Source organism: Acipenser ruthenus, chromosome 3 (genome assembly GCF_902713425.1).
Source record: "Acipenser ruthenus chromosome 3, fAciRut3.2 maternal haplotype, whole genome shotgun sequence".
In the NCBI taxonomy this organism is placed as follows: Eukaryota; Metazoa; Chordata; class Actinopteri; order Acipenseriformes; family Acipenseridae; genus Acipenser; species Acipenser ruthenus.
Genome location: NC_081191.1, coordinates 100,043,385 through 100,066,296, shown reverse-complemented (window position 1 = coordinate 100,066,296; position 22,912 = coordinate 100,043,385). Strand labels below are relative to the sequence as shown.

At 38.0% G+C, this 22,912-nt stretch overlaps 1 protein-coding gene and 1 long non-coding RNA gene across 18 annotated transcripts in view; one reads left to right on the top strand and one right to left on the bottom strand.

The window, feature by feature from the left end:
- The window catches only part of LOC117394645 (amyloid beta A4 precursor protein-binding family B member 1-interacting protein-like), a 37,231-nt gene extending 26,015 nt beyond the window's left edge, over window positions 1-11,216 (top strand). For both annotated transcript variants that reach the window (XM_059019779.1, XM_059019780.1), the window contains 7 exons: window positions 2,052-2,126; window positions 2,416-2,559; window positions 3,241-3,351; window positions 6,257-6,355; window positions 6,836-6,944; window positions 9,172-9,263; window positions 10,609-11,216. In XM_059019779.1, the coding sequence (XP_058875762.1) occupies window positions 2,052-2,126; window positions 2,416-2,559; window positions 3,241-3,351; window positions 6,257-6,355; window positions 6,836-6,944; window positions 9,172-9,263; window positions 10,609-11,094 (1,116 nt within the window). In that variant the 3' untranslated portion in view covers window positions 11,095-11,216. The remainder of the gene's footprint in view (window positions 1-2,051; window positions 2,127-2,415; window positions 2,560-3,240; window positions 3,352-6,256; window positions 6,356-6,835; window positions 6,945-9,171; window positions 9,264-10,608) is intronic.
- Window positions 11,217-11,792: 576 nt separating this feature from the next.
- Window positions 11,793-22,903, bottom strand: LOC117394646 (uncharacterized). 16 transcript variants are annotated; one of them, XR_009323088.1, is made up of 11 exons: window positions 22,316-22,899; window positions 21,694-21,812; window positions 21,275-21,403; window positions 19,905-20,203; window positions 19,009-19,076; window positions 17,335-17,422; window positions 16,224-16,286; window positions 14,896-14,952; window positions 14,186-14,266; window positions 12,761-14,101; window positions 11,793-12,552 (listed from the first exon to the last, which is right to left on the bottom strand). It is a non-coding gene; the product is annotated as an uncharacterized LOC117394646 (long non-coding RNA). The 16 variants fall into 16 exon arrangements; XR_009323081.1 differs by having other exon boundaries at window positions 15,081-17,422; window positions 22,316-22,901; XR_009323084.1 differs by having other exon boundaries at window positions 15,553-17,422; window positions 22,316-22,901.
- Window positions 22,904-22,912: the final 9 nt, after the last annotated feature.

Sequence of the window (22,912 nt, the reverse complement as noted above, 5' to 3'; positions counted from 1 at the left end):
CTGCACACATGTGCCACTAACCCCTCCAGCTCATTCTGAGCATCTGTATAGGACCAGGATCTATTGTGTGTTAATGGTCTAGGCTACTAGACCAAGTTAAAAATAATAATTAAAATAACATATAAAAACCTAAAATCATTTAGTTTCAATTTACAATAATCTTTTCTGCGCATTGTACACCAATGTGTATAATGCAGCAGCATGATTTATTTTGTGTTACCAGTAGGCTAAAGTACAGAAAAGTGCGCTATGTAATGTGTAGCGCACCCAAAACACATTAGTGTTGTTTCAGCATAATTATTTATATTTAATAATACACCGAGAACTGTAAATGTATGCGTGTGCGATCTTATTGTATTGTTTTCAATCTAGGGTCACCATACGTCCCCGTTTTCCGGAGTCCCCGGATGAGGTACTGTGTCCCCGGGCAAATAATGTCCCTGGTTCACAAAGCTCGTTCCGAATAAACTTACTATTCATTTCTCGCATTGGTCTAATGTAATGTAAATGCGTTAGAGATAAATATCCATGTTTCTATCATTAAATTACATCCAACCGCTTTCTTGATTCGTCACTGACATTCGTAGTAACCAATCAGGTTTTGAGTTTAGTTAACGAGCCAACCTAATTTAAAAAAAAAAAAGTTACCGTGGGTTGATGGACAGAAATTCCCACCAGTTTATTTGTATAATCACTGACAATTCTACTGTTTGTAGCCTATCGGTCTGGTTTGTTGAGCTGACCCGCTCTTTTTTCAATTGCCGGTAAATCCAGCTTCAGTACACACTGGAGCGAGTGTGAAGTACTAGACTTAACTGACTAGACTTTGTTTTGTTTTTTTAATAAATGCATTACCGTAGCTATGTATTTTTGTTTGAAAAGAAAAAAAAAGAAACACTTGCGTTTAAAAAAAACGTGCTCGGTTTAGATAGGTTAACTGCATTGCATGAAAAGAAAAAACAGCTGTATGAGGATTATATGAGAATGGCTAGGGAGTAAGTACAAACCTTATTATAATATATAGTACAGTATTTAATTTTATATATATATATATATATATATATATATATATATATATATATATATATATATATATATAGATAGATAGATAGATAGATAGATAGATAGATAGATAGTATTTTAAAATAGGTAAAATGAATATGGAACAGAATGCATTGTACAGATGACGTTTAATAAGAACATGTTATTTTGATTCTTGCGTTATCCTTCGGACACCCACTGCTGCAGCAAACCACGCTATTTTATTATGAAAAATGTCGCACAACTCTCGCTAGCGATCTCGCTAAGATGACGCAAATAATATTTAAATTAGGATATTGCGCTCTCTTCATTAACATATTTTTTCTTAGTACATACGACAAAATGTGCACTTTGGGAATTGTCGTAACCAAAATGCAAATTGCGTTATGTTTGCGCAGCGAATGGCCCAGTTTAGTAGATCTAACCCTATGTGTCTTAAATACATAATTCCGGTAATAGTTTTTGCTGCAGGGTCGACAGCTTTCTAATACTGTAAAACCTCAAGAACTACAGTACTGTCCATAGCTGTTTCATTAGAATCTCCAGGTCAGCTCATATGCAGCACAGTATTAGGGTTCATGTATTATTTAGCAGTGTCTTCTACAAAACGAATGGTTAATGAGATGTAATACATATTTAATTTCCCATGGACTGTAGTTTACACATTATGGAAAACACAGAGACATCATAGGGTTATAGTGAACTATTTATTCCCCATGGTCCCTTTTATATTATTCCGTGAAATCTATAACAAAATATAGTGTCTAAACCAGTTCAAATGTGGACAGAAAATCAAGGGCAATATGTGTACAGGAAGGATATTTATATATTGTATGTGCTAAGGCATATCCTGATAAAGGCTGTTATTAAGTGGCAAATTACTTACAAATTCTATTTGTTAATTTAACTATCCATGTCAAAAAGGCATGGGTTTGTTAACACATGTGATATATATTTTTCTAGTACTACAGAAGAATATAGATTTTAAATTTAAACATTTTTCCTCCTAGAATTTTTACATTGGGAAGAAAGAAAAGAAAGAGAAAAAAGACATGAAGGAAAAAGACAAGGAGTCCTTACTGAAGGTGAGTGAGATGTCATTTGGCCCAGTTGAATTTGACATTTCTTTAAGTAGTGTGTGTAGATTGTACCCTCAGATCCTTCCAACTGTCTTGTGTCTGGAAGTCGTTAGGCAGTCTGCTGTAAAATAGAAGGTATTATTTTAGTCAGTCTACACACTGAAGTAAAATAGTTCAATTGACTGATTACCACCCCCCCCCCCCCGTCTCTCCGCCCCCCCGTCTCTCCCCCCCCCCCCAACCCGTCTCTCACCCCACCCCCACCCCCCGTCTCTCACTCTCTCATTTTATACAGGAGAGCTTCTGTGGAACCTCTGTTATTGTACCCGATCTTGAAGGAGCTCTTTATTTAAAAGAAGACGGAAAAAAGTCCTGGAAGCGTCGCTACTTTCTTCTTCGAGCCTCTGGAATTTATTACGTACCCAAAGGAAAGACTAAGGTCAGCAAGTCAAAGGAAACATTTAAAGCAAAAGCAACAACAAAAAAAATCAAAAAGCAATTCACAGCGTTGAAAGTGAAGAATTCCCTAGTGAGCCTTCCCTCTCCTGTCTATGTACCTGAGAACCCCGCTTCAACCACAACACTTGTGCAAATATTGAGTTCTTTAACTGTTCCCATTGCCAAGAGCTCCCTACTTCAATGTGACACAAAGCTCTGGTGTTCACTTTTTATCCCAACTTCAAATACATGCGAAACTGAGGTAGTTACAAATACATCTACACAGCGTGCTCCTAACTGAAGCCTTTCCTTTTCCTGGCAGATTTTCACCAGATACAGTGTAGCACCATTCAGCTGCCAGTCAAGCTGGAAGTAGCAGTCTAGTTGCAAGTGATAGTTAAAGAGAACATGCATGTGCGAAATTGCATGCAAATGTATTTGTAATTAAGGTTCAGTAACTAATATGATATTTTTTTCAGTAATACTGAACACTATCATACTGTATTTTCTTTAAGAAAAACTGCAGGAGAAAGTAACCAACGTCGATTTAGTACCCTACAGTGCATATTACACTGAAATAGGCAGCCATGCATTGTTTCAGAGCCTGCCTCTGTTCAAATATTATAAATGCATGTTGTGTTAAAGAATCTGAAGGGCTAACAAGTGTCCTTTCCTTTTGCAGACTTCACAGGATTTGGCGTGCTTCATCCAGTTTGACAATGTGCACGTCTACTACGGCACGCAGTACAAAAACAAATACAAGGCACCAACAGACTACTGCTTTGTTCTGAAGGTAAGAAGGCAGGCTCACAATACTGATTAGAAGTAATACATTTAAATCATGAATGGAGTAGCACGCTGTATTTGTACAGCTATGGACAAACGTTTTGCATCACCTAGAATTTTAGGATTGAGACATTATTATAAAAATATATATATATATATATATATATATATATATATATATATATATATATATATATATATATATATATGAATATAATTTAGAACTTTTATTTAACATTGTGTAATCAAATAAACTACAAAATGATATTGCAAAAGTCTACCGGAAACCATAATAGTAGTATGGTATTTCACGTGATGCAAAACTTTTGGCCACAGCTGTAAGGTGATAAGGTCAGCCAGAAGCAGTTAACAGTTGGCGATGAGGAAGAAGTCTGAAATTCTCTCCTCCAACAAAATCACTTGCAATGAATGTGCATATGGGTTAATTAAAGATTCTTTTTTGGTTTGATTTATGTGTGGCAAAACAAAACCTGTAAACCTAATTTCGCAGTAGGTTATTTGTGAGGAAAAGGCCAGAAATGTGTAAAAGACTTCCTAAGACTTATTTGCAGGCTGCAACAGACAAATACACAATATGAAATTAGGTAGCCGACAGTAGCAATTTTGAGAAAGTATATATGCTGCTAGTTTTGTGCACTAAGAGAGACTGCTGTTAACAGTATCAGGTGTGTTTCTGAGGTCTGTATGCATGGACCTCACACAACCAGGCCTTCACCACTCACAGCGGTGGGTCTGTTGTTTGTAATGTACATTTGCAAGTAAATTTGTGAATTAAAATAGATCAGAGGGAATTGTGATCACAACTTAATACACGACTGCATCGTGTTTCATACACTCTGTTAAAATATCTGTGAGTGTCAATCCAACAAACTTCACACATTCATACAGTAAGTGACCACAAACATTTCGCAAACAGGCAAGGCCTCGACCGTGTAAAGATGTGTGAAGGCTGGTCGGGGGAAAGTTTGACCCCGGGGTGATAGTATTATCTGAAATAAATATCTGAGTTAAAATGAAAAGTTTATATAGGGGCTGAACATCAATTCCCTCATTCATCCAAGCAAACTTTCATTAAAATCGTATTTCATTTACAAGAGAATTGGAACTAGCAACACTGGCATTACGTTCTGTACATCAGAGGCCAAAAACCACAAGTTTTATCCAATATTGCCATCCACAACAAATAGCATTCTTCTAACCTGGTTCACATCACTATTGATCCTCTAGATATTATATATATGTATATTGCTAAAATACATTTTTTATTTTTAACCGTTAGCAAAAGGACTGGAGATTTCTCACTGAGTAATAGGACTGTGGATTAGATCAAAGACAAGGGCATCATTTAATAAATAAATCAGGAAATATTCCAGTTGTGTTATAGAGGGTCAAGAATGTAATATTATTCAAAACAACATTTAATTTATGAAGGACCTGACAGTGTAGTGGTAAAGTACTGCCATCTGCTGTTGGTAAGGAAAAACTGCAGCATTTTGTAAAGAAGAAAATTACTATTGTATATATTCCTTGTAATTGCATATTCATATTAATTACATGGCAATGCGGGCAAAAAAAGCAATATTCCTGAAACTGTGAAGTATATTCCAAACATCTGATGTTTATAAAAGGGTCCTTTCCTGTAGAATGTATTTTGACCCTGTAAAAAAACATTAAACATGATATGTTATGAGGCAAGAGAGAGCTGTAAACACTCAAAAGAAAATAAACCGACACCGGAATGTGTTTTGAATATGAAGAAACAAAGAGAGCTGGAGTTGGAAATATTATGCTTCCGTTGGGACCACAAACAGACCTTTACAACACAGGGGTCATATTGTCATCACGCAATTCGTTTTTTAGTGTGGTCCTGGTTCGGCCTAGTTACAGCCGAGGTGAGACAGGGTGTAAAAGGGTTCCTGACTTTCCCAAGGTCGGAGTCAATAGCTGAGCTAGAATGTCATCATCGAGGCCTTGGCTCCACTTTGTTCCCACCTCCAGACCACACTGCCAATCACAAATGTGTCCAAGCCTGTCACTCCAAACAATAATGAACTGCATCCTGCCCTACCAGAAGGGTGCCAGGAGGGAACACCAAGACTACAGTGGAATGTTTTGGAACTGTAATGCCCTCACTAATGCCAGTTTATGTGAGCTATAATCCTGCACTGAAAAATCAGTTGACAGGAGAGGAGGCTCCCTGTTCAGAAGAAACTTTGTTTGGGTGATATGTGGAACGGAGATGAGGACTTTGGGGATATGTGGGGTAATATTTGGAAAAGTCTGTGCATCGTGTGCAATATGTGTATAACCTGTCATAAACATTGACCTACCTCATTACAAAAAAAATATATTATAATCATTTTTCACCACTGCAACTCTTCGTGAGTGAAAATAACCATGCGTACTTATTCCTTGCTCAGAGTTCCAGATTAGACCTTCTCAAGGTGGCTGCCTGCGATACAGCATTGGCCTTTTAACAGGACAGTTTAAAGAATTCAAATTGTACACAGCAGCAACTAGGACAGCTGTCCTGTGTGTTAAATAGTTAAGGGCCTGCCTATTGTATACTGTAGATGTTTTAAGATTGCATGGCAACAGGGCAACTCCATTGGTACATCCCTATAGTGCTTAAAAGTAACTGTTTTTCTGTCACTTATCTTTGTGTGCTCTCCCACACTTCTCATGCTTACTGTAGCATTTCTGTGCCTGAGCTTCTCACCTGTCCCTAGGGGGAAGAAGCCGTGCTCTCTTTTCTATTTCAGCTGCTAGCTGTGCCTAAGGTAACTGAAGCTGTGTCCAACCCTCACCTCAAACTCATCCCAGGACTGCTGCCTTTGCAGACAGTATGTTACTTTGCTCATTCTGATCTTTTTTTTAATGTCCTGTTCTAGCATCCACAGATCCAGAAGGAGTCGCAGTACATCAAATACCTGTGCTGTGATGATCGGTGGCTGATGCACCTCTGGGTGACGGGAATAAGGATAGCCAAGGTAAGCACCTTCACAATAGTAACAGATCAGCCTGAGACAGAGAACACGAGCCTGCAGCATCTGAGCTGCCAGCGTCAATCAAGATCTGGTCACCAGTGAATCATTGCCATCTACTAGCTAGTCTCAGGCCTCTTTGGTTGGTTTCGGTCCAGTTCCCATCCCTGCCAACACATTCAAAAAGTCACAAAAACAGGTGGTGTTACCTGGCAGTCTCCAAGAGGACAGGTATTGCACAAGCACAAAGACAGACCTTACAAATGCAAGGCTTTTTTAAAATGCTTGTGGACTGGTAGATGTGTAGAACATAAAAAGTTGGTTGCATATCTGTATGGAGTGGCAAAAATATTGTTATTCATAGAGTTATGGCTATTAAACTATGTTCTTATCATATCATCATCAAGAGGTGCAAAAGAGATTTTTTTTAATTAAAATTTTTTCATGTACATAAATGTGTTTTTGTTTTATTTCCCCTCCCCCTAGTATGGAAAGACAATGTATGACAACTACAATATAGCTGTGCAAAAGGCTGGACTGGCATCAAGGTGGTCCAACCTGAGCAATGTAGAATCGAAAGCTTCTTCAGGAACAGGTAAAGGTATCGCAGGAGTTGAGACTGTGGTATTTGTTTACATGATGTGTGATTAGGGGGGTTAATAAAGTGGGTGGTATGCTCAAATATATAGGTCTGCTACCTATGGGTTTGCAACATTTAAATATTAACATAAACCACCTACTGTATAATTAATTGTGGACAGCCTAAAACATAAAACCCAATAATATCAGTGTGTGATCTTGTCATGATCCGTTACACTATGTGATACAATTTTTGTTCCTGGGTAGTAAGTGTTATTTCCTAATTGCTTATGCCTCAAAAGTATAGAAAATGGCTATTATTCCCCACAAACTTTGCTTTCGTGACCAGGACAGTGATATTTTGAAATTTACCTATTTCCAATGAGAAAACGGGTGAATTTGTGTCTTTTCGTCAGAAAAAAACAACATATGAATCCAAATTAACATGTATTTATACTAAGGTAATACAAAAATGACTACAAAAGATTTAGAAGTGAGTAGTTTTTCGAGATTTACGATTATACTGTAAATCACTTTCATGAATCAGCCCCCAAATGTAGTCTCCCATCATGTTCTCGTTATACTGTCCTTGGTAGCGGCGTTCAAAGTCCAGTACATCCTGGTGGAAGCGCTCGCCTTGCTCCTCCGAGTACGCTCCCATGTTCTCCTTGAATTTATCAAGATGAGCATCAAGGATATGGACTTTGAGGGACATCCTACAGCCCATTGTGCCGTAGTTCTTCACTAGAGTCTCAACCAGCTCCACATAGTTTTCAGCCTTGTGATTGCCCAGGAAGCCCCGAACCACTGCGACAAAGCTGTTCCAAGCTGCTTTCTCCTTACTAGTGAGCTTCTTGGGGAATTCATTGCACTCCAGGATCTTCTTTATCTGTGGTCCGACGAAGACACCGGCTTTGACCTTTGCCTCAGACAGCTTAGGGAAGAAGTCTTGAAGGTACTTGAAGGCTGCCGACTCCTTATCTAGAGCTCTGACAAATTGTTTCATAAGGCCCAATTTGATGTGCAGTGGTGGTTTCAGCACCTTCCGGGGGTCCACCAGTGGATCCCACTTGACGTTGTTCCTCCCCACAGAGAACTCGGTCCGCTGTGGCCAGTCCCGCCTGTGGTAGTGCGCTTTGGTGTCCCTGCTGTCCCAAAGGCAAAGATAGCAGGGAAACTTGGTAAAACCGCCTTGGAGACCCATCAGGAATGCCACCATTTTGAAGTCTCAAAATGCGTCTGCCGGATGCTTGCAGCCTCTTAATGCCATCTCAGAAAAATGCAGATATGTATCCACTTAGGCAGCTGGAACTAAACTGAACTGGTGGGCTTAAGGCCCCTGTATTTATACTACTATTTATATTACTGGAAAGTTCTAGAAAGTTCTAGAAGTTACTCCAAGTTTACTCAGCACTGAATCTATCTGGAATGTTCTGGAAAATAGGTAAATTTCAAAATATCACTGTCCTGGTCACAAAAGCAAAGTTTGTGGGGAATAATAGCCATTTTCTATACTTTTGAGGCATAAGCAATTAGGAAATAACACTTACTACCCAGGAACCAAAAAAAAAAAAAAATTGTTACACGGTGTTATCATCAGACCAGATGCCAGTTACAATTCTAATTGTGCAGTTTGTAATCCATTATGCGGTTTGTAATCCATTGCAATCACATTGGAATTGTGCAGTTTGTAATCCATTGCAATCACATTGGAATTGTGCAGTTTGTAATCCATTGCAATCACATTGGGATTGTGCAGTTTGTAATCCATTGCAATCACACTGGAATTGGGTAGTTGTAGCTGGCACCCCTACATGCATTTAATTATACCATGTCATTGATCGATTACAGTTCGGTTATTTATTTCATTATACCATATCATTGATCGATTACAGTTCAATTATTTGTCATTCAATCTTATTCTTGTATTTTCAACCACTTCTGGTGAACCTCATTTTTTTGAAGAAAAAAAAAGTTATATAGTATGTTTCTATATTTGCACCTGTGATTTTTACTCGCTGGTTATTTAGAATAGACAGAGTAAACATGTTCATGTGTTAGTTGTTTATATTACTTCTTAGTGTAATTGTAATTGCAATTACTGCAGCATAATTGTAACTAATTGTAATTGAACAGGTCTGGTTACCGTCTTACGTTCAGTATCAGACGGTCAGGTGATGTAGTAGAGGTGGTAGTAGTATCATCAATATCTTAGAAAAGTTCTCCCATTTTGTTAACTGCAGCTGCGGTTCGGGCAAATGGACATCAAGGTCAAGCGCCTCCCTCTGTCAGCACAGCCTTTTCTGAGGCTTGGCAACGGGCCGAAATGACAAAGGTAGGAGGAATACAAATCATAACACAGTGTGCATCTACAGATTGTTTCATTCTGTTTATTAAAGGACATGTGCCCATAGTATGAATGATACTGATGTTGGAGGCACCAGCCTATTCATGAACTATCTCCGTGGTTCAATCAGGGTGATGTACTGTAGCTGACACAAGCCCATCAACATGATGTTATAGACTGCAGAACACTGCCTGTGATCTGATGCCCATTTGAAACCAATGTGCATACTGTACCAGGGGGGTTAGTGTTGACCTCACTCTAGTTTTGTGTGCAAGAAAGTGGCAGCTATGAGGAAGCAATATATTATTATTTGTTTATTTAGCAGACGCCTTTATCCAAGGCGACTTACAGAGACTAGGGTGTGTGAGCTATGCATCAGCTGCAGAGTCACTTACAGCTACGTCTCACCCGAAGGACGGAGCACAAGGAGGTTAAGGACTTGCTCAGGGTCACACAATGAGTCAGTGGCTGAGGTGGGATTTGAACCAGGGACCTCGTGGTTACAGGCCCTTTTCTTTAACCACTGGACCACACAGCCTCCGTCGATAAACCCAATGTTTATATACATGTGACAATTTCAGTCAAAATAACAAAATTACTAATTTCCTGAAATCTGGTTTAACAAGTATAAGGTCGATATTCACAAAATTGCCGCCACCTCCATTGTTTTAGACACTTAAAATTGGGTCTGAGACGGTTCCTTCCATTATATTGAGCTCATTCCCATGTGGTGTACTAATACAGTATGTAATTGTATATTCTGATAGGGAAAATATAGTACCTCAGACACCATTTGAGGTACTGTCTTCATATCTGCACAGGTGTTTGCACCAGCTGAAAAGTTTTGTATTTAATGAAAACAAATCTAAAATGCTTATTTTTCACAAACACATACACCTTAGTCAATGCGGCCCCAAATCCCTTAACTCACTCTTTCACACGATATATAATTTGACCTAATGGTGGTCATGTGAAAAGGAGTTCATTACTGGCCAGTCTGGTATCGATAATGATTCTGAATTTGCTGCTAAGTGTGAGTAGTTCATTAGTCAGATTAATTCAGAAGACATTTATGGATAACGCAGTTGTATTTCCAAACCTTGTTTCCAAAATTAGCAATACTAAAGGAAAAAATAATAGTATTAGTACCTGTAGTCAAAATGAAGATCATTTAATTATGCATTCCCACTTGTTATAAGGATAATGGATATGGTACAAGATCATTTTAAATATACTGCTTTTTGAAGAATGAATACACAGGAAGTGTTTTAATGATCAACTTAAATGATTAGAAATTTGAATTTTAAATACCAATTTACATTTTGTTTTAAAGGATAATAAGACGAGTGGTGGGGGGAACCCCTCTTTTCTGCCTCCACCTCCCCTAGAAGAACAACTGCCACCGCCACCACCTGACCCAGTGCTGAAGATGCCCCAGCCTAGCCCTACAGTAACCCCCAGAGTGGCCCAGCGGTCCCCAGGCATCGCACACAAACCACAAACCTACTTCCCTCCACCGCCTCCCATCCAAGATGACGAGTACCTCCCTCCACCTCCTGATGACTTTCCAGAGCCTCCCCCTGACTTCCTCCCCCCTCCACCCCCAAACCCAGTGGCTACTTCCGGGGGCTCTGCTGCCCCCCCTCCTCCTCCCCCACCCCCCCCTCCGGTGGCCACCGCCCCACCCCCTCCGCTGAAGAGAATTGGACCCCCACGTCCCATGAGGACCACACCTGTCTCACCAGCAGCATCCAGCTCGGGTCAGCAAGACTTCATGTCAGAATTGATGAAAGCCATGAATAAGAAAGGCAACAAATAAGGAGCTGCATACTAAAGATCAGAGAGCTGTTCTTTGGCATTTTCAATATGTAAATAGGAGGCTACCAGGCACTTGCTTTTGCTTTTTATGTCTTCATTTTCTTTCTTTTTTTTTTTTTTTTTTTTTTACAAATCATCCTTATGAGCTGGACCCCTAGCACTCGGTGTACAATATGTAATGAATTTACTGAGCTGCAACTGTCTGTATAATATGCGCTTATTCTTCCAAGTGTATTTCAAACACGTATTGTAAATTATTACGTTTACAGTTTAATTTCGTACATTTTGAGCTGATCCTTATATATGAGGTCCTTACAGACACTTTTTTTGCTTTTTCGGGTATTGTTTTGTATGTTTGTCAGTTTGGAAGGTTGTCAATATTCCTGAATAACTGATTAGAACTGGCCTATAAACCCTTTTTATGACAATACAAATAACTGAGTGGCATCCCAAAGACTTTATCTGTTAAAATGTTTTTTTCCCTTAACAATCTTGGTTACACCATGAATATATGTGTGTGTATATATATATATGTGTGTATATATATATATATATACAGTTTCTTCCCTCCACCTCCTTCCTTTGCACATTTGCCAGAGAAGTTACAGCAATGTGTATTTCTCTAAATCATTGTCGGGTAGTATACAACAAAAAAATTGGAAGGAAGAACCATGCCTTTTTTATTCTCTACCTTTACACTTTATTACATGTATATTTTTTCATGAAAAACCTTCAGGCATTTTAACACAAGATATAATGCCACCTAGTGGACATTCAGTTTAAATCTTTTTTTACAAAAAAAGATTTAATCACATTTCCTCATTTCCTATCTGAATTGTGCCCACAGTCATATTCAAAAAGACTAATAATGTGACATAAAATGTAACAAGCCCTGAGAAAAACAAGGAGACTTACTAAACCTGTACTGATAGATTTGTTGAACCCTTAAAGGTGCTTCAGGGGTGCTAGGATAATGCACACCACCATTGCAATTAAGTTTATTAAAAATATAAATATTTGATAAACTACACTAAAGTGCTATTTTGGAAAACAAAAGTATTTTCTCGAAGGTTCTCACGTAGGTTGCTCCTCCGCTGGTTATGTGCTTCCTGCAGTGGTCAAGATGAGCAGCTAACACGTAGGTCTTCAGGCCAGCTAAGAGGACGGGAAGCATCTGTCTGCTTCTGGAAGGGGGCCCTGCAGAAGATGCACCTGGTCGGTATAAAAGTCTGGTTTTTACTACACCACTAAACAGTCAATACAGTAGACTAAGCACCCAATATAATAAGGAAAGCTTCGTTCCACCTTGCAGGTTGTGTCATAAGAGGACGTCCTACCACACGTAGAAACATTTAGATTTTACATGAATCCATTCAAATTCAAGGTACCTCAGAGAAGTCACTCCTTTCAGCTTTTCTAACTGCAGACTCCAGTTCCTTAGAATGTCTAGGATTTATCCCTGCAATTAAATAACAACGTATCATACACACAGCATTTAATCACTTGCAATGTACAGAGTTAATGTTATGTTAGATGGTTCTTAAATAATGACTCCAGGTTTTTTTTTTTTTTTTAAATGTTAATGTCAGAATTTCAGTGCAGGATCATACTGCATAATGCATATCATAATGAGACTCAAACAGAAAAACTCAGTAATATTTACTTACTTTTCATTCTCTTTCTTTATCACAATTACTTGCATTCCTAAAAATAAAATACCAATATGCATGCATAATCAACATCTTTATTGGAACATCATTCCCAGATACATTTCATATCATAACATATATGGGAAAGGTTTCTACTGTGTCATATGGATGTATTTGCTTTTTGGATTGCCACTTAGTATAGAGGTATTTTCAATATTATTCTCACACATTCCCAGTGTTGTGAGAGTGTATGATCACTACCAAGCAAAATAAACCTGTAAGACTGTTTAGAAATCTTACCTTTTTAGCCTTAACAAATACATAGGGACCCAGTCTGAAAATAATTTGTGACTGGCAAGGTCCTGTAAAGCCCACAATTCCTGAGCAAAAAATAAATAAAAAATACCACATTGGCACAGATCATCATATATAAAGGTTGGAATCAAAATGGATTTACTTAGGAGTTTTTGCCACTGATCAACACAAAAAAAGTCCATAATGTCAAAGTGAAAAATAAAATCTACAAATTGTTCTAAATTAATTACAAATATAAAACAGAAAATAATTGATTGCATAAGTATTCACCCCCTTTGCTATGACACACCTAAATAAGCTCTGGTGCAACCAATTGTCTTTAGAAGTCACAGAGTTAGTTGAATGGAGTCCTGCTGAAGTCTGCAAGAGACCTGGGACTTGGGAGAAGATTCATCTTCCAGCAGGACAATGACCCCAAACATACAACCAAAGCCACACTGGAGTGGCTTAAAAACAAAAAGGTCAATGTCCTGGAGTGGCCCAGTCAAAGCCCGGGCCTCAATCCAATTGAGAATATGTTGAAAGAGTTTAAAATTGATGTTCACCAAAGGTCCCCATCCATCTTTACTGAGCTTGAGCAATTTTGCAAAGAATGGGGAAAAATTGCAGTGTCCAGATGTGCATAGCTGGTAGAGACTTATCCAAATAGACTCATGGCTGTAATTGCTGCCAAAGGTGCCTCTACCAAATATTGACTCAAGGGGGTGAATACTTATGCAATCAATTTTCTGTTTTGTATTTGTAATTAATTTAGAACAATTTGTAGATTTTATTTTTCACTTTGACATTATGGACTTTTTTGTGTTGATCAGTGGCAACAACTCCTAATTAAATCCATTTAGATTCCATGTTGTAACACAATAAAATGTGGAAAAATCCAAGGGGGGTGAATACTTTTGAGAGCCACTGTAGATACTTTTTTCCTCAAAATGAAAGTATCACTAAAGGTACCTGTGGAATACCTTGATCCTGTAGCTGTTGTACAGAAATCTCACTTAACAGCCAGAAAATCATTGTAAAATCTGCTTGTGTGTCTTCCATGAGCTGCAACAACAAAACAGGGGTCTAATAGATCAGTCTAATATGACTGACATTACATTTCATATTCCATTATGCATGAGGTCCCACCTTCAGCAAGTATGCAATAAATAGACATCACCAGCTTCTTCTCCAAGGAAACCTAGCTTGGATTTAAATAAATCCTGGAACCTGAAATGAAGCACACAGGTGAAGAAAAAGTGTGCCTTACATTTAGGGCTTATTTGATCAAGCTATACCTCGCTGGGATAAATTACTGCTGGACTTTTTAAAACATTTTACATCCCTGCAGAATAACCTTGGATTGCATCAACCACATATCTGTGGTTATCCTTATCCACAGTTAACTTTAAAATGATCCATGTGGATTCTCTGGAACAGTACTGTAAAATGCTTCAAAACCCACCTGTGGCTTATCACCCCCAACAACAGCAACTTTCAAAATGATTTTTAACATATCTTATGAGTTGTACAGCAATATCTTTGAGATAAAAACTGTGATGAAACATGAACATAAAAGGGTCTGGTTTACATGGTTTCTTCTTGACATGGTCTAGTTACCAAAAGATTTCCTCTACTCTATGCCATGGCTGTCTTAAGGATAATTCCCCTACTTAAAAGCAACAATATTTTACTGGATCGTCGCAGGGACTGTCACTTCTAAAGTGCACACAACAGCAAGTGCTAAAAAAAACACATGATAGTCGTGATGCTCCCATTTCTACAAATATGCTGCAAAGATTCACCATTGAAAATCAACATAAATAATCATAAATCTTTGCTCTTTGCATTTTACTTACTGGGATCATATGACTCCATAAATGACAACAAACTAAAGTTGTCTGTGTTGCATACACCTGAAAAGGAAATGTGTTTTGTGTTAGCAAATTGAGATAAATAACAGTTTTTTCTCTTCAATGCATTTGCATAGTACAGGTTTGTAGCTTTGTTCACATTAATATAGTAAGTACAGTACATGTATTACCATGTGCAAACCCCACTGACATCCAAAGTGCAATAAGATTGGCAATGTCCGTCACTACTCTGGAGAAGAAGTCCTGGACAAGCATAATATAAACATGTTTTAATGGCGGAGTCTGTGACGCTTCATACCTTCAATCGTAAGTATTGTCAATTACAATTGAAGTATTTATTAAAAGTAGACAACAATTAATTATAGCTATATTTATGGTGAAGAGGAGGAAACAAGAAGAAGAAGATGAAGAGGAGGAGGAGAAGGAGGAGGAGGAGGAGGAAGAAGAAGGAGAAGAAGAAAGGTGGGGGGGCCACCCTGGAAGAAAAATTTACATAATATTTGAAATAGAAAACAAATGCAAAGCCTATTGTAACTATTTATCGGCTTCCTGGAATACCCAACCCTAATGCGTATGGTTCCTGATGAATGGCCTTGGCTTTTTAAGAAATGCTGCTTAAGCAAATGTATTTAAAGCTCTTACATAAGAACTTTTGAAATGAGCTGAAAGAGGATGTTCATGTCAATGCCAGACAGCAAAGCCAAGTCTACTTCAGTCCTACAGCCAACAGATGTCAGTGTAGACTCAGCCTAGAATCACACAGCAGATGTACTTAGCAATAAATAATGAGTAACTTCAGTACAAATGCAAAACATACTTTAACTACAGTATATTTTGAGAACCTCAGCAATATAAAATACATGCTATCAATGTGTGTGTGTTCCACTGCAAGAAAATTAAATGCTAAAAAATACACTTTAAATGCTAGGTTGTAAAGATGTGAACTACATTTTATTTAGAAAATGAACACTGTATGAACCTATAGACCCCATGTTAATTGAAATCTCCAATTAAAATATGAAGCCTCCACTATGATGTTGTTATTAGATTTGAAAAGAAAATATTTTATTCTAGCCAAGGGCAGTTTCTGTTTGCAAATACAAAAAAATATATCTTGAATACAGTTTTGATTTGATGTCAACAAAGTAATGGAGTTAATTAAACATCTCAGCAAGATGGCAATGTTGCGATCTCAAAAGGCATTTAAGGATGTAAACCTTCCGGACACTGGTGTACCGAGACACCATGTCAGCTAATCGAAGTTTAGATAGCCCTCTGAACACTATATATCATTATTCCTTTCTCATACTCACCAGATACTTATCTGAGTCGCTTGCATGCATGATGGGAAATGTTTGTCTAAGTTTAATAATTTCCTGGGGGTAAACAACAGTCACAATGTAACACACTGCCACAATGTTGAGAACCATTCTTCAGTTAAGGCAGCCTGCTACTCTCTGGGTTTGCTTTCCAAGATGAAAGACAGTCCTTCCAGAGTGTTTTAAACACAGACTACACCAATAGCCATGAATGTTTCAGTCACATGGCAATGCATGTCATTTTTCATTTTTGTGACTTTAATAAATGATTATCCTCCAACATGTATTTCACAAATAATGTAGAACTCATTAGCAATGACATGATGGTGACCAAGGTGGAGATGGAGACAATACTGAAATGTACGAACACACCAGCAGACCCAGATCAGAAGACTTTTCAAGAGAAGCTTTCATGCAGCAGCGGGCAGATAATAACTGATCATGACAGTCATGCTACAGCATGAAGTAAAGTCCTTTACATACTTGACAAGATTCTACTTGCAACAGCTTAAAGCAGCTGACATGGATACTGTGTGTGTGTATGAGTGATTTTCTCTATATTAGCAATTTCATTAGCATACTGTATTTGTTTAAATCAGAGTTAATCTACTGATATGCTATTATGCATACACTAACTGAGAGCCATTGGAAGCACCCAGTTCTGGTGTTTTTGAAAACAACAAAGGTTATACACTATTATGTTGAATTTAGTCACACGTTATTAGTTGCTTGTTGTAACTTAACTAACCCACGCACATCTCTGTACTGCTGCTTAACCCTTACACGCCATGCTTTTAAAGTCATTATCAAAGAGCTGCCAGTATAAATATAATGAGCAGGTCCAGGAGGTGGAATCTCCACTGTTACGGCCTTTGTCTCACAGCAACACAATACAATCTCGTTAGTCGATTAAACTTGTGGCTGTTCAAAGCTGATTTTGATTTTAAAAACAGGTAATCAATTTAAAATACATTGATACATGTTTTCCAGACAAAATGAACACAATTTAAAACAATAACTGGTTTTCCGTAGAAGTTATTCCATATAGTAGATGTGTTTTGTTCAATACTTGTTAGGTCAGAATGAAACATTAAAGTCATCTCACCTTAACGAATTGATCTCACCAAAGCTTGCTATTATTTCCAGTGATCCTATACGAAACCATGATTTTGCTACACATGCAACAATTGCTCCTGGAAAAAAAGAACGTACAGTATAAATTATTGATATTGAAGTGAGACAGCCATCTGAAATGTATTTATATCACATAGTTTGTATCCAATGAAAACGGCGCCAAAAATATGGTATAGAAAGCTGCTCTGACCTTGTGGGGAGAATATCAGCTTGCATCATACTTATTTTATTCACTGGAATATGAATTGCAAGCAACTGGTTTACAAAGGCAGAAGGGAGGCAGTAAGTTAAAGTTCCATAAAAGCACACGTGTTATTATTATATCTGCTTCACATCAAGTGGAATCACAAGGCAGGTTCAAATCATCAAAATCTCTTAATTATAAAAGAACATTGTGGATCTGTGTTCAACTTGTTCAGTCTGAGGGGGAAGCAAAAGCTTTCCGTTCAGTATTACATCTCACTGTTGGTATTAAAATATTGAGTCTCACCGAATGTGGACTGACCCGCCCTCCAACCCACCCGCAAGACGGTCAAAGGCAGGACACTTTGGGACTTGTGGGAAAAGCAGTTGTATTTTAAAGGGGGGAGGGGGGAGATGAAGAGTCAGCCTTGGTATGGCCATGTGTGTAAACACAAGGGGGAGGATATGTGACAGAGGGTGGGTGTGCATGTGTGTGTGTGTGTGAGTTAAGTGGCGGGCGGCCATCTTGGTGAAGGGGGCTGGAACCAAGATGGCCACCCTTGCACAGCCACATGGAATGGTTTAATTGTTTGATTGTTTGATTAATTGAGTGATTGAAGTTTGAATGGTAAAGTGTGGAATGTGGCAAGGTGGTGATTGGATAATTGATGGAAACAATCAAGCCCCTGGCCGCATAGTATAAAAGGGAACAAAGGAGTGTTTGTTTGCATGAGCAGTGAGCAGTGAGCAGTGAGCAGTGAGCAGTGAGCAGTGAGCAGCCTTGACTGCCCGCCACTACGCCAATAGACTACTTGGACAGACAGGCAATTTTCTATTGGTCCCTTTAAAAATGGATTATGGGTTCTAGTTCGTACAGCAACTTCAGGTCAAACGTATTGACCACTATTATTCTTCAATGTCTTTTTCAATGTATAGCACCCTATGCAATATTCTAAATACTGTAAATGATTTCTCACAAATGAAAAGCCACTTAGGTGAAAATTGAAGACGTATTACTGTTTACACCCTGTGGAAGATGTTCTCTTTATTTATCTTAATACAACTATCCTTTATATTCCTGTAGGTTACTTACAACTGAATTGTCTGGGATCTGAGCAAACATGCTGACTAAAGCATGCATGTTTATTAACACTTTGTCAATTACGTGCAATGCCTTTAATACACTTAAGACAAGCTATTCAGGGACTAAAGCCGCTTGTTCTAATCAGTCAACACTAGGGTGTGGATGGGAGCTGACAGATTTAGTGTGACGAATGCAGGTCCTACATAGCTTCTGTGAGTGGGTGAGGGGAGAACAACTGTGCTTCTCAACTTAATTACCAGCAATGAGAACTGGATTCTAACTCAGCTGTTCGAGCCAACCACTGAAATCTCAACAAGAATACAATAAAAATGAAGCTGTTTAACTTGGATGTTAACTACATATCAGGACTGTTCTTACCCTTTTCCTTCTTCACATGTCCATTATAGAACTGGTTTCTTCATACCACTTCATTGCTGACAATGAGGCTGCAAAACAAATACAGCTTTTTATATCCAAGTCAGTCTGCCGATCTGAAACATTTGCATTCAAAAGGATGCTGTACAACAGCTTGGATGCGAAAACCAGGCTCTTTCAGACAGTGTCTTTAACTGCGATATTGACGGCTTGGGGACTTTACTTCACCAGGCTTGGAAACCATGTACCTCTGTTGGCTCAAATGAGCAGCAGCATCTTTCTTCCACTGCCTCTACCAATTATCTAAACAAGATCAAGCAGACAAATGTTTAGGCCTAATAGGCTTTTGCTCACCAGTTACAAGTGAACTGTTCAGAGCTACCAGAAACTGCAGTGGAGAACTACTGGTTTATATCATTGAAACAAAGCCCAGTGAGTCAGATTTGAACCCATGGCTTGTCAATTTATTCTCTTAACACTTCCATTCTATAAATATTTTAGTCTGATAGTGCACTGGAGGCAAATGAAAGTAGGATTTAAATGCATGATCTCACTTGTGCAGCTGTAGTGTGGTATGACCTACAGAAGGGTTAAACTACTTTGTACTTTCAGCACAACTGCTGGAGATTTGGGCTAGCGTGCTCAATACGTGACCATGCAATACACTTTAAAGCTCTGGCAGATAATTAAGGCAACAAGCTGCAACATGCCTGGTGCCTACTAGTTTGCGTGTTGAAAGTGCAACAGTATGATAAAACAAGTTCTGTATGTAATCTAAGCTCATCTGAGATAGTAAAGCTATAATCTACGTGTATTCCACACATATCGGTATCATGTGTCTCAACCCCTTAAAAGTAAATCAGACAATAAGTATATAGAAACAATATTATTGATATTACCGGGAATATGGCATCTTTCCTGAGCCTTTCAGCTGAATCTCCCATCTCTCACCTGCAAAACAAGATACTGGAGGCAAAAACAACTACTGTAGATGTATTTTAATAACACACACACACACACACATATATATATATAATGTTGTGTAAAATAGGGTTCATTCCGATCATTTGCATCAATTCATACCTGCAGTTTATCTTGCCGTTTGCTATGGCCAGGCCACATGAGCTGCTTACCTGTTTATATATTCTCCAAGTAAATGAGCTCTCCCATCACCCAGCTGACCAGCCCACACGCCAAACTTAGGAGGAAATAAAGAAAACCAATATTATTCACTCTATTTTGAATTTTAATTTATTTCATTCTGTCACTGAATTAGGACAAATATAAGAATGCAAATGCTCTGAATGTAAACATATGCCCATGTAAATTGTCTTCTGTGACGTCCCAAATTACTTGAGTGTAGCATTCCTGGAGCAGAATGTTATGGATGCTGGCTTATGTTGACAGTTCATAGCCTTGTTTCCATTTGCCACATGGATTCGGTTGAAAGAGATTTGATATTAATCCTGTTCATTTCTATGTGCATAAGACTGATATACGTGTTCTACAATTGATAACTCATAAATTATACTAGGAACTGGACGAGCATAGATGAGCTAAGTAACCTCCTCTGGCTCGCAAATGTTATGATATCAACATGATTTAAGATAGGACTCTGACAGTAGCTCTAGTGGAGAAGTTACCGAAAGAGCATCCAATGTGAAGGACGCTGGAGATGGGTTTTAAATAGCAGATTGCAGAAAATGAATTATACTATCAGGAAAATATTGGAGGTAAGTAAATTAATTTATGAATGGCAATTAATTATACAAAAGCTGATTGACCTGGTTGCAGAATACATTACAGACTAACTGTGCAGGATCAAATAGTTTTGCCAAAAGATGCTTCTTGCCAATGAACAATAATATGTAAAATGCATGTAGGCAATTCATTACATTGACATCAATATATTGTTTAGTTGCTGTAACCCTTGCTGAGCAAGTAAGTTAAAACAAAACTCTGAATTTCAGATGATTTAGGTAATACCCACAAGAAAGGATAGAGTCGTAAACATCTCAAAATGATAATAATCAACGTACTAGCACACATGTTTAAACATTTCAGATAATCAGAAGAGGGATAGCCACATAACTGACCATGAATAATTTGTGAGTAATCGATTTATAAAACACAGAATCGGAACTCGTCAGTTGTATCTGTCAAACTACTTTTCCTTGTGACACACTGCAAGCTATCTTTGAACAAGTGTGCTGCATTTTTCATTAGCAATATTCAAAAGTTTAACCCATTCTGATCTTATTTCTTTTACCTGGTAGCCACCATATCTATGGGCAAGAGGTACTGATCCACACAGCAATTTTCCTCCACTGAGAAAGTGGATGAAATCATCTCTTTCTGCTGCTGAAACATCCCAATCTAATACATCCTCCAGAACCTCCTGCAAAACAGCATGAGACACAACATACCAATCAATCCCTCTCCAAACACCCCTGGTCCCAATTAGATTAGATATTGGTAGTTTTGCTCTATGCAGAACTCACAGAAAACCATTTCCTACATTCTTTAACCCTGAATTATACTAAAGAATGGCCATGTTACCTTTCACCACCATTGCACGGTTCTCAAGATAAATATAAGAGTCCACAATGGGGGATTTTAGGAGTTTTACTGATCTCGAAATACACTAGACACCTTTCAAATAACATAAAACATGGTTTATATGCTTACCTTTGACACTGCAGCAACTTTCAATGGACCTTTCAGCAGAGCAGGCTGAGCAACAGGGAACACACAATTCTTTACAGTCCTTACAGAATTATCTCTTACAGGATCAAGTGGAAATGCAGCTGTGAAAATGAAAGCAACTTATATTTTTAAAAACGTCATGTCTATGTATGCATTTGTAATCTACTAAATGCTAGTACTGCATGAAATAAAATAAAATAAAAATATTTGCTTGGACCAAAGAATGCAAACAAATACTGTACCATATACTACAGGACATTTGATAAACATCAGTTTGCATTATTTTTTTAGTGATGGCAAGAAATCATACCCAGCTAGTTTGACATAAAGTTCAACCTAAGCTTTAAAAATGTGTTTTAGAAATATATTCAGCACTGTGGAGTAGTGGTTAGGGCTCTGGACTTCACTGGAGGGTCGTGGGTTCAGTCCCAGGTGGGGGACACTGCTGCTGTACCCTTGAGCAAGGTACTTTACCTAGATTGCTCCTGTAAAAACCCACCTCTATAAATGGGTAATTGTATGTAAAAATAATGTGATATCTTGTAACAATTGTAAGTCCCCCTGGATAAGGGCGTCTGCTAAGAAATAAATAATAATAATTTACCTAGTAGTTTCTTGGATGAAATCTCCAGTAGTCCAAATAAAGCGAGTTTTTTGTAATTTTACTGCAACTTAAGTTGTCGTGTTAATGTAAAAATGCATGTCATTTGAACATCTCGCATCATTTATTAAAATGCAAAACCTTTGTCTTGATTCTGTTGAATCTATCCCTGTAACACGTGACAGCAGGTGCAATGCTGTGACATGATGAACGTACACGCATAATCCTGATACACATACTCCATACACATTATGTATCAGGGGTGTTGTACAATATATGATTTATTATTTTAAATAATAATAATAAAAAAAACAGGTTACTTAAAATAAGTTAATTTTAAGTGCCTGCTGCATTGAGAACACAAATGTGTACCTATATATAATTACTATCCAAAACCATTATTCATTATTTCAAATAAGCTTTTTGAGGTCAAATACAATTCCCTTTTTTAATGTATGTCTTTATTTTAAAGATAATTTCAGTTGAAAAGAAAATATTTTGCTAGCTTGCCTTGTCTACGTGGTTGTGTGAGACAATTCACGCAGTTAATTTCTTTATGTATTTATTGTTTTGTTTCTCGTTCCGCCTGCTCCACCCCTT